This window comes from Solanum tuberosum, unplaced genomic scaffold (genome assembly GCF_000226075.1).
Source record: "Solanum tuberosum cultivar DM 1-3 516 R44 unplaced genomic scaffold, SolTub_3.0 scf00083, whole genome shotgun sequence".
Lineage (NCBI taxonomy): Eukaryota > Viridiplantae > Streptophyta > Magnoliopsida > Solanales > Solanaceae > Solanum > Solanum tuberosum.
The window spans coordinates 1,411,511-1,422,095 of NW_006239015.1; the positions used below are offsets into that span (position 1 = coordinate 1,411,511).

Consider the following 10,585-nt stretch of genomic DNA (forward strand, 5'->3'; position numbering starts at 1 on the left):
GAGGGGGGACCCAAAGGCTTTACACTCACATTTATGCTTTGTCAATATACCACTATTTTGCATTGATTAGAAAAGACACTTTACTAATATATTAATCCTATATACAAGTATTGATTAAGAGCCATCACAATAACATATTTATTATAATCTCATAATTGAAGTGAGAATGATATATACGTAATCTTATTCTTATCTGGCGCAAATAGAGTATCTATTTTCAATATATCACTCTCCACAAATATAGCTAGGTATAATAAGTTATTATTTTATTTTTATATAACTATGTCAAACTTGTTTTAGACCATAGAGTTATATTATTTGTTATTATATGCTAACTTAACCTAAAAATATTAAAAGAAATTTATGCTGTTAATGCACAAATAAACCTAATTTATTAGAATTAGAAAGCCCTTCCATGTTCTGTGAGGAAATTATAAGAATTTACCTTTTTTTTTAAATAATAATAATTAATTAATATAAACTAAATGTGCAGTAAAAGTGGACTTTTTATAATGTACTTAGACTGTTTTAATTATTGGAACCTCTTGGATTAGGATTGGTTTAAAATAGATTGCTTCTACATACAAGCAAAGGGCCACAAACTCATTAATCAATTAATAATAATCCTTTAGACAATGGTTACTTGCTGGTTCGCAGTGAGTAATTAAAAGTTGTATGCGGCGTATCAATAATTCTAATTTTAATGTTATATCTAACGATCTTTTATAATGTAGTGACGAAATATATAACCGGTAAATTTTTATTTTTTTTACTTTCATGTATCTGACATATCTATACACAAATTAAAGTTTAAACAAATAGAAATAAACTTTTTGAAGAAGAGACTATTAATTCTCACCGAGTTAAAAGCACCACATTAATGTATTCATATATAGTTTACCTAATAATTTTTCCCAAAATGGATACTGAAATATATAAATTTTCAAATCATTATATATTTTGAAGTATCAAATAACTCTGCGTACAAGATTTAAGAAGATGAAAATATGTTAATTTAAAAAATTATTTGCATCAAATTTTTAAAATGAATCTCTCATAAACTTCACTCATTATAGACATCTAATTGTCTATAGTTCTAGCGAATTGTTTTATTATCTTACAAATTAGTTTTTTTTAAATTTTATATTTTCTACGCCTTTATTCTTGAAAAGATAGTTAAGCCATAAATTTAAATTTTCTTTTCACTTTCTTTTTTGATAACTTTAATATTTGAATCAACTTGCGCTCATCTTGTTTTAGCATGTTCATTTATTGGTGCAAATGGATATAAGCCAAGTTACTTGTTGCTTTCTAGAACGCTAAGAGAGCACATAATGTTTGATAATGGCAACATCAATGTACCTAATCAAGACAATTTTATTTGTCCTTGGCTAATTTATAAATTTTATTTTTCAAAATTCAAATTTATTTAATTAAAAAAACAAAACCTAACCAATCAAAGTTTTCAATGATCCACAATTAATAACTAACATAGAAAAGCAAATATTTTTTATAAACCTAGCTAATAAGAAAATAATTAATTAGATTGTTTAAGGTTGAGTCAAATATTGATTAGGAGGTGATTTAGAAAAAGTTAAAATCCTCCACGTCACATAGATAAGCTTCCTTTATGTGATTAGGTACGTTTATATTTAATGCAATTTAAGTTGTGTAATACTACAAGTTAACTAGGTCAACAATTAAATAATAATCATACTATATACTACCACTAATTATTTTAATTTACGACTATCAAAAAGATAGATTTAAAATTTTAAGCTAGTACGTGTTATACATAGAAGAAACAACCAATTTTACCATTCATAATATTTTTGGCTAAAAGATATCTTTGATGCTAGTTAATTAGCTTTAAAATACCCTTTTACTAGCCAAATAATTGTAAAATATTTGTATTAGTTTTATTTTCTGATTGAATAAAACGGACCCGAGCTCAAAACTTAAAAATATTCTTTCTACCAATGACTCAAAAACAAGAGAAAATGCATCAATTTTTCTCTTAAACTATTTGAAATGAGCCTACCCTCCATTTAAAGTTTGAATAAGTACTCTTAGTTGTAAGGAAAAAAAGTTTAAAATATCATTAAATTATTCGAAATAGATAAATTTTAAACTTTGCTATTTTTTTTATTATTCAAAATACGCTCTTTAAACTAATGGTTGCTCCAAAACAAAAAAAAAATCATTTTTGTCCTTGAACTATTTTAGTTGAGACAATTTTACCCTTCATTTATTTTTTTTCTTGGTAAGAAGAATGGAACGTAAGACAAAGATATTTTTGAGCGAAAATACGTAATGAAGGATAAAATTGATCTATTTGAATAAATTAGAAATACTTTTAGCCCCCTTATTTCTTTATATAATAAAAATTAATTTGTTATAACATGTTAAATTAATTGATCAATCATATATTAGGAACTCAAATTTGAGATAATTATTCATATTAGTAGCAAACAAACTATTAGTTGTTTCATGGTTGTATAATGATTAATGGTGAAACAGAAGAACGTGAAGGATTAAGGAGACAACTGTCGATAATGACTAGACAAATATCTATTTAATTTAAAATTACAACTACAAGTTTGCTTGATTTTGTTTGAAATTGTTGTTTTTAATTAATTAATTTAAGTAAAATTATAGAGATTCGAGATGATTAGCTGTGTTCCTCAGCTGATTACATGCCTCAATAAACTCTCTAATTAATTAGTGTATGAATTATTCCTTTGTTACATCCTCGACTCGTGCGGTTTAACCAGGAATCACGTGATTCCCTCACGTGCACCCCCCCTCACCCTAAACTTAAGTTTTTTCTTTTATTTTTTCGCCAAAAATCGTTTATAAATTTCATTCAAATTGATATAAGAAGATTGCAACTTATAATATTTTTTCGATCAGATTGACCTCTCAAAACGTAATAAGTGATTGGAGTTGGGAACGTGAATTTAACTTGTAACGAATGAGTAAAAAAACAGCATTACTTTTATAACCAATAATAATTCATGTTTTAAGGATACCATTTCTAATATTTAATAAGCAAATAATAAATAAAATATTATATGTTACACTCATTATAAATAAACTTGTAAAATAGATAAGCAATGGAAGAAAACATTTTTTTTTTTAAAACAATATAAAAAATAAACAGTACCACGTAAAAAATGAGGGGTTAAAGGTACAAAAAAATATCCATTTGCCGTTACTTTGCACCAGAAGATGCTCTTGTCTAATATGCGCCGTGACAGATGTACGCACCAACGTGATATTGTACACGTGTCATGATTTCATAAGCCCACAGCATTGTCCCTGCAACTGGAGAAAGGCTAGGTTTTGGCTCGCCTGCCATATCTGTCAGTTTCACATATGGTGGGCTGCTTATTATTATAACCTTTACGTATGTATACACTAATATTACTGTTTTCTCCCTCTTAAATTATACTATGATATTTTTCAAACTTCGAGGTTTAAACACCTCAATTCTTATAAATTGTTGAAGTGTATGATTATTTCATCTAATAACTTAAGATTTTAGATGAGATGATCACACAATTCAATATGACGTGTTGATAATATTATTAAATGATAAAAAATGTGTTCTCTCTTACAGCTTAAGTTTTTAAATGAGATGATCATACTTAAACATAAATTTCTTCAATTATATACACTTTTTCGGTCTACTAAACAAGTTAATCATACAAAATATATATTTGACTTAATTATATGCATCAATTTCAGGTAAAAAAATTCTGACATTTCACAATTTATTGAGGCGAATACGTATGATTTTAATAAGGGAAAAAGGATAAATATACCTCCGAACTATCGTAAATGGTATGCAGATACCCTTAGTCATACTTTGGGACATTGGTGCCCCTGCAGTCCAAAACTACTAAATTTTAAGAATAGCAAAGATAAAAATCATATTAGCAAACTATAGCTACAGTTTTGCCTTTTGCGCTCCATAGCCAAATTATGTTGGGAAAAATAACAAATATACCTCCGAACTATCGTAAATGGTATGCAGATACCCTTAGTCATACTTTGGGACATTGGTGCCCCTGCAGTCCAAAACTAAAGCATATATGTCCTTCACTCTAATGGAAGACTAAATAGGGACACGTGGCACAATCTTATCCGTCGATTTGATATTTAATCGGCTGATAAGATTATGACATGCGTATGTCCGTTAGTATAAATGGTATATAAGCTCTAGTTTTTTGACGGTAGAGACACCAATGCCCCAAAAGTATGACGAAGCGTATCTGCATATCATTTACGATAGTTCGAGGGTATATTTGTCCTTTTTTCCTTTTAATAATATCATATTTTATATGATCAACTTAACTTAACTCTCTAATAAATGAATGAGAATACATATTTTTTTAAAATCAAAATCGAGTATTTAAATAAAATATGATTGATTATATATTAAAGTCTAAATAAATGAATGAAATTTGGAGTACTCTTTTTTTTAGAATAAAGATTTTCTTTTTCTTTTTGTGGAATAATTTGGATTGTTATATTATGTAAGTGGTTGGCTTGAGAGTTTCTTTGGCTCTTCTGGTGCACCAAAGAGTCCACATTTTTCACCATTCTCAAGACTGAGGTATGCAATAAAAATAAGAAAAAAAAGCCAACAGCTTTTTCAATTCTTGTTCAATTCCAGTTTGTTTTTTTCTCTTACAACTCACGCTTTTCTCCCTGTTTTTCTTGTAATTGTTCTGAAGTTTTACTGATTCTTTTCCTCTTTTTCTTTTGTTTTTTTCTGTGTGTTAAATTGTTATAAGCATGGTTTTTCTGGGTCATTTTTTTTTATCTGCTTTTTCAGTAGCATTTCAGAAATTTCTCAGCCTTTTCTCTCTTTAGAGTTTTAGAGTTTAGACCCATATCTCTTGCTCTGTTTTCTTGAAGCTCTAAAATGGAGTGTAGTACAACTGATTGCAGATGATGTTGTCTTTTTGAAATTCAGGTGACTCAAGATGGTTTTTTGTTTGTTTACAAATCTTGAAAGCTAGTATTTTTTTTTTATAACCAGAAGAGTTGTTGACTGTTGAAAATTTTGTCAGCATGTCGAAAAATAGGATAAAGATTTGAACTTTCAGTTGTTTTGATTTCAATTCAGTTTTCTTGAGATGGAAATGAATCCGAGCTTGAAAAAACCGAGGGAATCTGTAGATTTATCGAACTCATCGGAGTTAACTCAGTCAGCATTCCCAGATGAGGTGTTGGAGAAGGTGTTGTCTCTTGTTCAGTCTCATAAAGATAGAAATTCAGCTTCACTGGTGTGCAAGGATTGGTATAATGCAGAGCGTTGGACAAGGACTAAGCTGTTTATTGGGAATTGCTATTCAGTTACTCCTGAGATTGTAGCAAGAAGATTCCCAAAGATTAAGAGTGTTACCCTTAAAGGGAAACCAAGATTTTCTGACTTTAATTTGGTACCAGAGAATTGGGGTGCTGATATTCAGGCTTGGCTTGATGTTTTTGCCAAAGTTTACCCCTTTCTTGAGGAGTTGAGATTGAAAAGAATGGCTGTTAGTGATGAGAGTTTGGAGTTTTTGGCAAAATCATTTCTTGGATTTAAGGCTCTCTCATTGTTGAGTTGTGATGGTTTTAGCACTGATGGGATCAGTAGCGTTGCTGCTCACTGCAAGTAAGATGATCTTTTCACTTGTGTTAACTTTTGATGGTTATTTTTAATATCAGTTAATGTTTCAGATATGGGTGTTGTTTTGATTGGATAAAAAATCTATCTTTTTTTCAAGAAATAGTTTTTATTTGATTGTAACTGGTATATCTAGCATCTGACTTCAAGATCTTAGTTTTCTGTTATGGTGGATTTAGAATTCTTTCAAGGCAGATTGAGGAAAAACAGTACTGTTTACAAGGTGGTCCATGCTAATTATTGTAGTAATGGAGGACAAAACAGTAGACCCATGTGTCTGGATGTGGAATGGTTAAGAAACTTGTATTTTTCATTTGAAGTGGCCATGTGGGTGAAGAAATAAAAAAGTGACATGTTCTGGGCTGGGGACATGTTAGGCTGTTTATCTTGTTATCACCACCTTGTCTTACCACACATTAAAAAGAAAGAAGAAAAAAGTATAAGTGGAAATTGAAATGGTTCCACTTTATGAATTCTTTTTCTGTTCCTTTTTTATGTTACTTTCATGATGTGACATTGACCTGTTAATGAGCATTAATTAAGGGAATTCTTTGATGTCATTGTTAGGCATAAATAACTCTTCTTATTGGTCAAGAAAGAGTTTCTACATTAACTTGGATTGTGTAACAAATATTTGATCTCTGAACCTTTTAATGTCTATTAGACCTGTTCGATGTATGGAGCTTCAACTAGTATATCACTATGTATATGTTGTCAAATTGTCGTCTAGTTTTGTAGCACCACTAGGTTATTATGGTTCATGAGGCTTTCAGGTTGATTGTTGTCTTGGCAAATAAGGAATACCATCACAAAGGTGTCTAGGTCGCATGCCAAGATTTTGCTTGTGTAGTTTTAAACGTAGAAGTTGGCATCTTTGCAATTTTAAGTAACGATAATCTGAACCAAAAAGAATGTAAGAATGTGGGATCTTTGGTTGTTCTGGTCCGCAATCGTTCCAAAGAAATGTAGTTTGAAGGATGGCTCTAATGTCATATCCACAATTCAACATACTACAGAAGCTGGACTTGTATATAACAAATGTCTTCATGTACTATCTAAATGATGCATACAAGGAGGTTCTATTTATGTTATGATAACAAGATTTCGTTTGAGTAATATTCCAAGGTATAGAAAAGCAAAACATGCTTTTCTTCATAGGCAGCAGAAATGTCAGTTTGTTTTGTGGCTCTTAATTGATGCTTATCAGCATGAAACCAAGTTATCTTAATTGCTATACCAATCTAAATGTTGGTTTCCTTCACAGGAATTTGACAGAGCTGGACATTCAGGAGAATGGCATGGATGATATTTGTGGTAGTTGGCTAAGTTGTTTTCCGGATGACTTTACATCACTGGAGGTGCTTAACTTTGCCTGTATGAACACTGAGATCAGTAAAGATGCTTTAGAGAGACTTGTCGGTAGATGCAAATCACTGAGGGTTCTGAAGGTTAACAAGAACGTCACCTTGCCTCAGTTGCAACGCCTGCTCGTCCGAGCTCCTCAGCTGATGGAGCTGGGTACAGGATGCTTTCTTCCAGATCAACTCACAAGTCGGCAGTATGCAGAACTTGAAAGTGCATTCAGCAACTGCAAACATCTGCACTCTCTTTCAGGTTTTTGGGAAGCAAATCGTCGATATTTACCATCTCTTTATGCAGCCTGTGCTAGGCTGACTTTCCTCAACTTGAGCTATGAAGCCATTAGGAGTGGTGAATTTTCGAAGCTTCTTGCTCATTGCCCAAATTTAAGGCGCCTTTGGGTAAGAATGTACCTCAGGATTTAACATTTACGTGATAAATCCTTTCATGATGAGGTCTTAGGTATTGATCTCCTGACATTTGACATTTTGTCGAGGAACTGAAAGTTACCACTAATTCGTCTTTTAAGTTTGAACTGCTCTATGGTTGTTTTCTCTAGGGATAAGTATTCAAGAGATGCTAATCACCTTTTTTTTCATATCATGGTAATCCATTTTTCTACTTTCAAGATCTTCATGCCTAATCTTTCTGTTATAGGTCCTAGACACTGTCAAAGATAAGGGGTTAGAGGCTGTTGGAACCAGCTGCCCATTGCTTGAAGAACTGCGAGTCTTTCCTGCTGACCCTTTTGAAGAGGATATGGACCATGGAGTGACGGAGTCAGGCTTTGTGGCTGTGTCTGCTGGTTGTCCTAAGCTTCAATATGTTCTCTATTTCTGCCGACAAATGACTAATGCTGCTGTTGCAACAATAGTGCGTAACTGCCCTAATTTTACCCATTTTCGTCTCTGCATAATGAATCCTGGCCAGCCAGATTACTTGACAAATGAACCCATGGATGAGGCATTTGGTGCAGTGGTCAAAACTTGTAAAAAGCTCCAGAGGCTTTCTGTTTCTGGACTGTTGACTGACCTGACCTTTGAGTATATTGGTAAGTATGCCAAAAACCTTGAGACACTTTCAGTGGCTTTTGCTGGCAGCAGTGACTGGGGTATGCAGTGTGTGCTCGACGGCTGTTCTAAGCTGAGGAAGCTGGAGATAAGGGATTCTCCATTTGGAAATGCAGCACTTCTTTCTGGAATGGGGAAGTATGAATCAATGCGGTGTCTTTGGATGTCAGCTTGCAGGGTCACCATGAATGGTTGTAGAATACTTGCACAAGAGAGGCCTAGGTTGAATGTCGAGGTAATCAAAGATGAGCACAGCGATGATTATGCTGATAAATTATACGTCTATCGCTCTGTAGCAGGGCCACGAAAGGATGCCCCACCTTTTGTTGTAACTCTCTAGCACAAAGAAACAGGAACTTTGGTAAGCTCCTTCCCTTGCTCTCCTCTGTCCTATGCTTGCTAAAATAACGTGGAGTGGAAAGATGATATGCTGATAATGCTAAGTTTTATTTTTATCTGTAGGTGTGCACTGGGATACCCTTCTATTTCAGCTAGTTTTATCTGCTACATGCATGATGTTTGTAAAGGTGAACGAGAGAAAGTAAGTAAATGAATACCTCTCCTTATGCTGCATTTACTATGTTTTACTTGGAGAAGCTTGAAATTTTCAAGGAAGATCAACAAAAGGGATGTTTGTGCGCGCTCTTACTGAACTAATGCATTATGAGAAAGAAACCATGCGAAGATTCTCTTACAGTTAGTGAGACCAAATGATCATCACTCGTGGAGAAGCAGGAACTGGAACGAATGATCACATGACGGAGTTGATTATGTCTGAGAAAACTATCAGCAGATGAAGAGTCCTGAATCTCACAAGAACAAGCAAGATGAAGAACGCTGGTTTGTTGATTCGCGGAGTTTTTTCTTTTTCTTTTTCAAAACAATAAGTAGCATAAACATAAAGAAAGAAAAATGAAAGGAGTCTCATGTAACTTGAATGATGGTGATTAGGTTTCACAGACATAAGTTATTTGGCCAAACTGGAAATGCAAAAGAAAAAAAGAAACCATGGTATTCTTTTTTTTAAAATGTGCATGATTGCTGTGCTTCATCAAAATAATTTAGTGTGACATTTACTATGTTGTTAGTTTAAATTAAGACACTTATTCACTTTTCTTTGCTTCATTCATAACATAGCATTAATTAATAATGCAGGTTTATCCATTGATCAATTTTAAGTAGTAATTATTGATCTTGCAACTACACTATATATAAATATGCAAGTCTCAACAAGGAAGCTAACTAACTAGGTAAAATCAAATAACTTTTTGGGAGATGGAACAAAGTTGAATAACTATAATAATCAATTATTATATGTTGAGTGATCATTCAGACATTCCAACAAATTATAGTCTATTGAATAACTTTTGAAGAGATATTAAGAAAAACAAATTACAATTCCTTGACTCTATAGAGACCAATGATAGTAAAATTAGGCAGCATGTGAGCACAATGATATAAAAGAAAAAAAAAATCTCACCATTATATATAGAGTCCTCAAAATCTTCATATTTTCTTTAAGTCTAAGCTAGCTACATGAATTGTCACTCCACTGCTCAAATTCCTAATAATAGTGTTAATTCCCATTCTTGTCACATGCAAATTGAAAAGCAATTTGCTCCAACCCTATTGACCAGCAGTTGCATGAATATGAAGCAACAAAATTCAGTTGGTGGAAATTTTACTCAAAAACAAATAATCACTACTATCATTTGAGTGAGTGGCGGAGTCGAGATTTCCACTAAGAGAGTTTAAAATATGAAAAAGTAAATATTTGCTCCTGTCTAAAATCTAGGCCCGAGCTGGTTCCGCCACTGTCTAAGCATATTTGTACTGTAACAACATACTCAATATAATTCTACAAGTGGTGTATGAAGTGGATGGTATATACGTAGCTTTACTCCTACCTTGAAAAAATAGAGATATTATTTTTAATAGACCCCGACTAAAGTAAAGCATATTTGTATTAGTACTTGGAAATTATATATGAGTTTGTATAGCTCTCTTTATATAGACAATGTATATATTTTTTACACTAAATCAAGCTAACTTGACGTATAAATTAAAGATAAATAACTGTTAGTATATCAACCTTGATCCTGAAAAATATACTCCTATTACCCTGCATGCTATAATCAAATCATACAGATAATGTAAAACTAAATTTTTACGTAATTATTTGAATTTCAAAATTGAAGAAAAGTTATGGCATAATTACTTATTATAATCAATACTTAAATCAAATACGATAAATTATTGTAACAATAATTATATAAGTAGATTAAACTTTAGCCTACCCCATAGTCCATCTTAGTTCATATGGAAACGCACATGTGAATTATAATAACGGAGACAATTAATTAATTAGGTAGCATATTATAATTAGGTTATTTTAGGAAAAGTTTGTCAACTATAATAGAGTCAGTGGACTAGCATTAGCCTTGAGTAAAGGGTCCAATAACCTAGGTTTGTGGTG

At 32.2% G+C, this 10,585-nt stretch overlaps 1 protein-coding gene across 2 annotated transcripts; it reads left to right on the forward strand.

Annotated features, from left to right (window-relative positions):
* The first annotated feature begins 4,514 nt into the window (after positions 1–4,514).
* Positions 4,515–9,142, forward strand: LOC102595865 (protein TRANSPORT INHIBITOR RESPONSE 1-like). Of its 2 annotated transcripts, XM_015308687.1 has the most exons (5): positions 4,515–4,621; positions 5,138–5,668; positions 6,945–7,440; positions 7,697–8,470; positions 8,572–9,142. In XM_015308687.1, exons 2-4 carry the CDS (start codon positions 5,148–5,150, stop codon positions 8,447–8,449), a joined length of 1,770 nt encoding a protein of 589 aa, XP_015164173.1. In that variant the 5' UTR covers positions 4,515–4,621; positions 5,138–5,147; the 3' UTR covers positions 8,450–8,470; positions 8,572–9,142. The 2 variants fall into 2 exon arrangements, with proteins under 2 accessions (XP_015164173.1, XP_006347140.1); XM_006347078.2 differs by lacking the exon at positions 4,515–4,621 and having other exon boundaries at positions 4,632–5,668.
* The last annotated feature ends 1,443 nt before the right edge of the window (positions 9,143–10,585 follow it).

Excerpts from the sequence above, each read along its gene's own strand:
- LOC102595865 (XM_015308687.1), top strand. The coding sequence starts at position 5,148 with ATGGAAATGAATCCGAGCTTGAAAAAACCGAGGGAATCTGTAGATTTA. Across the intron at positions 5,669-6,944 it reads AGCGTTGCTGCTCACTGCAA|GAATTTGACAGAGCTGGACA; the intron begins GTAAGATGATCT and ends TTTCCTTCACAG. Across the intron at positions 7,441-7,696 it reads CAAATTTAAGGCGCCTTTGG|GTCCTAGACACTGTCAAAGA; the intron begins GTAAGAATGTAC and ends TTTCTGTTATAG.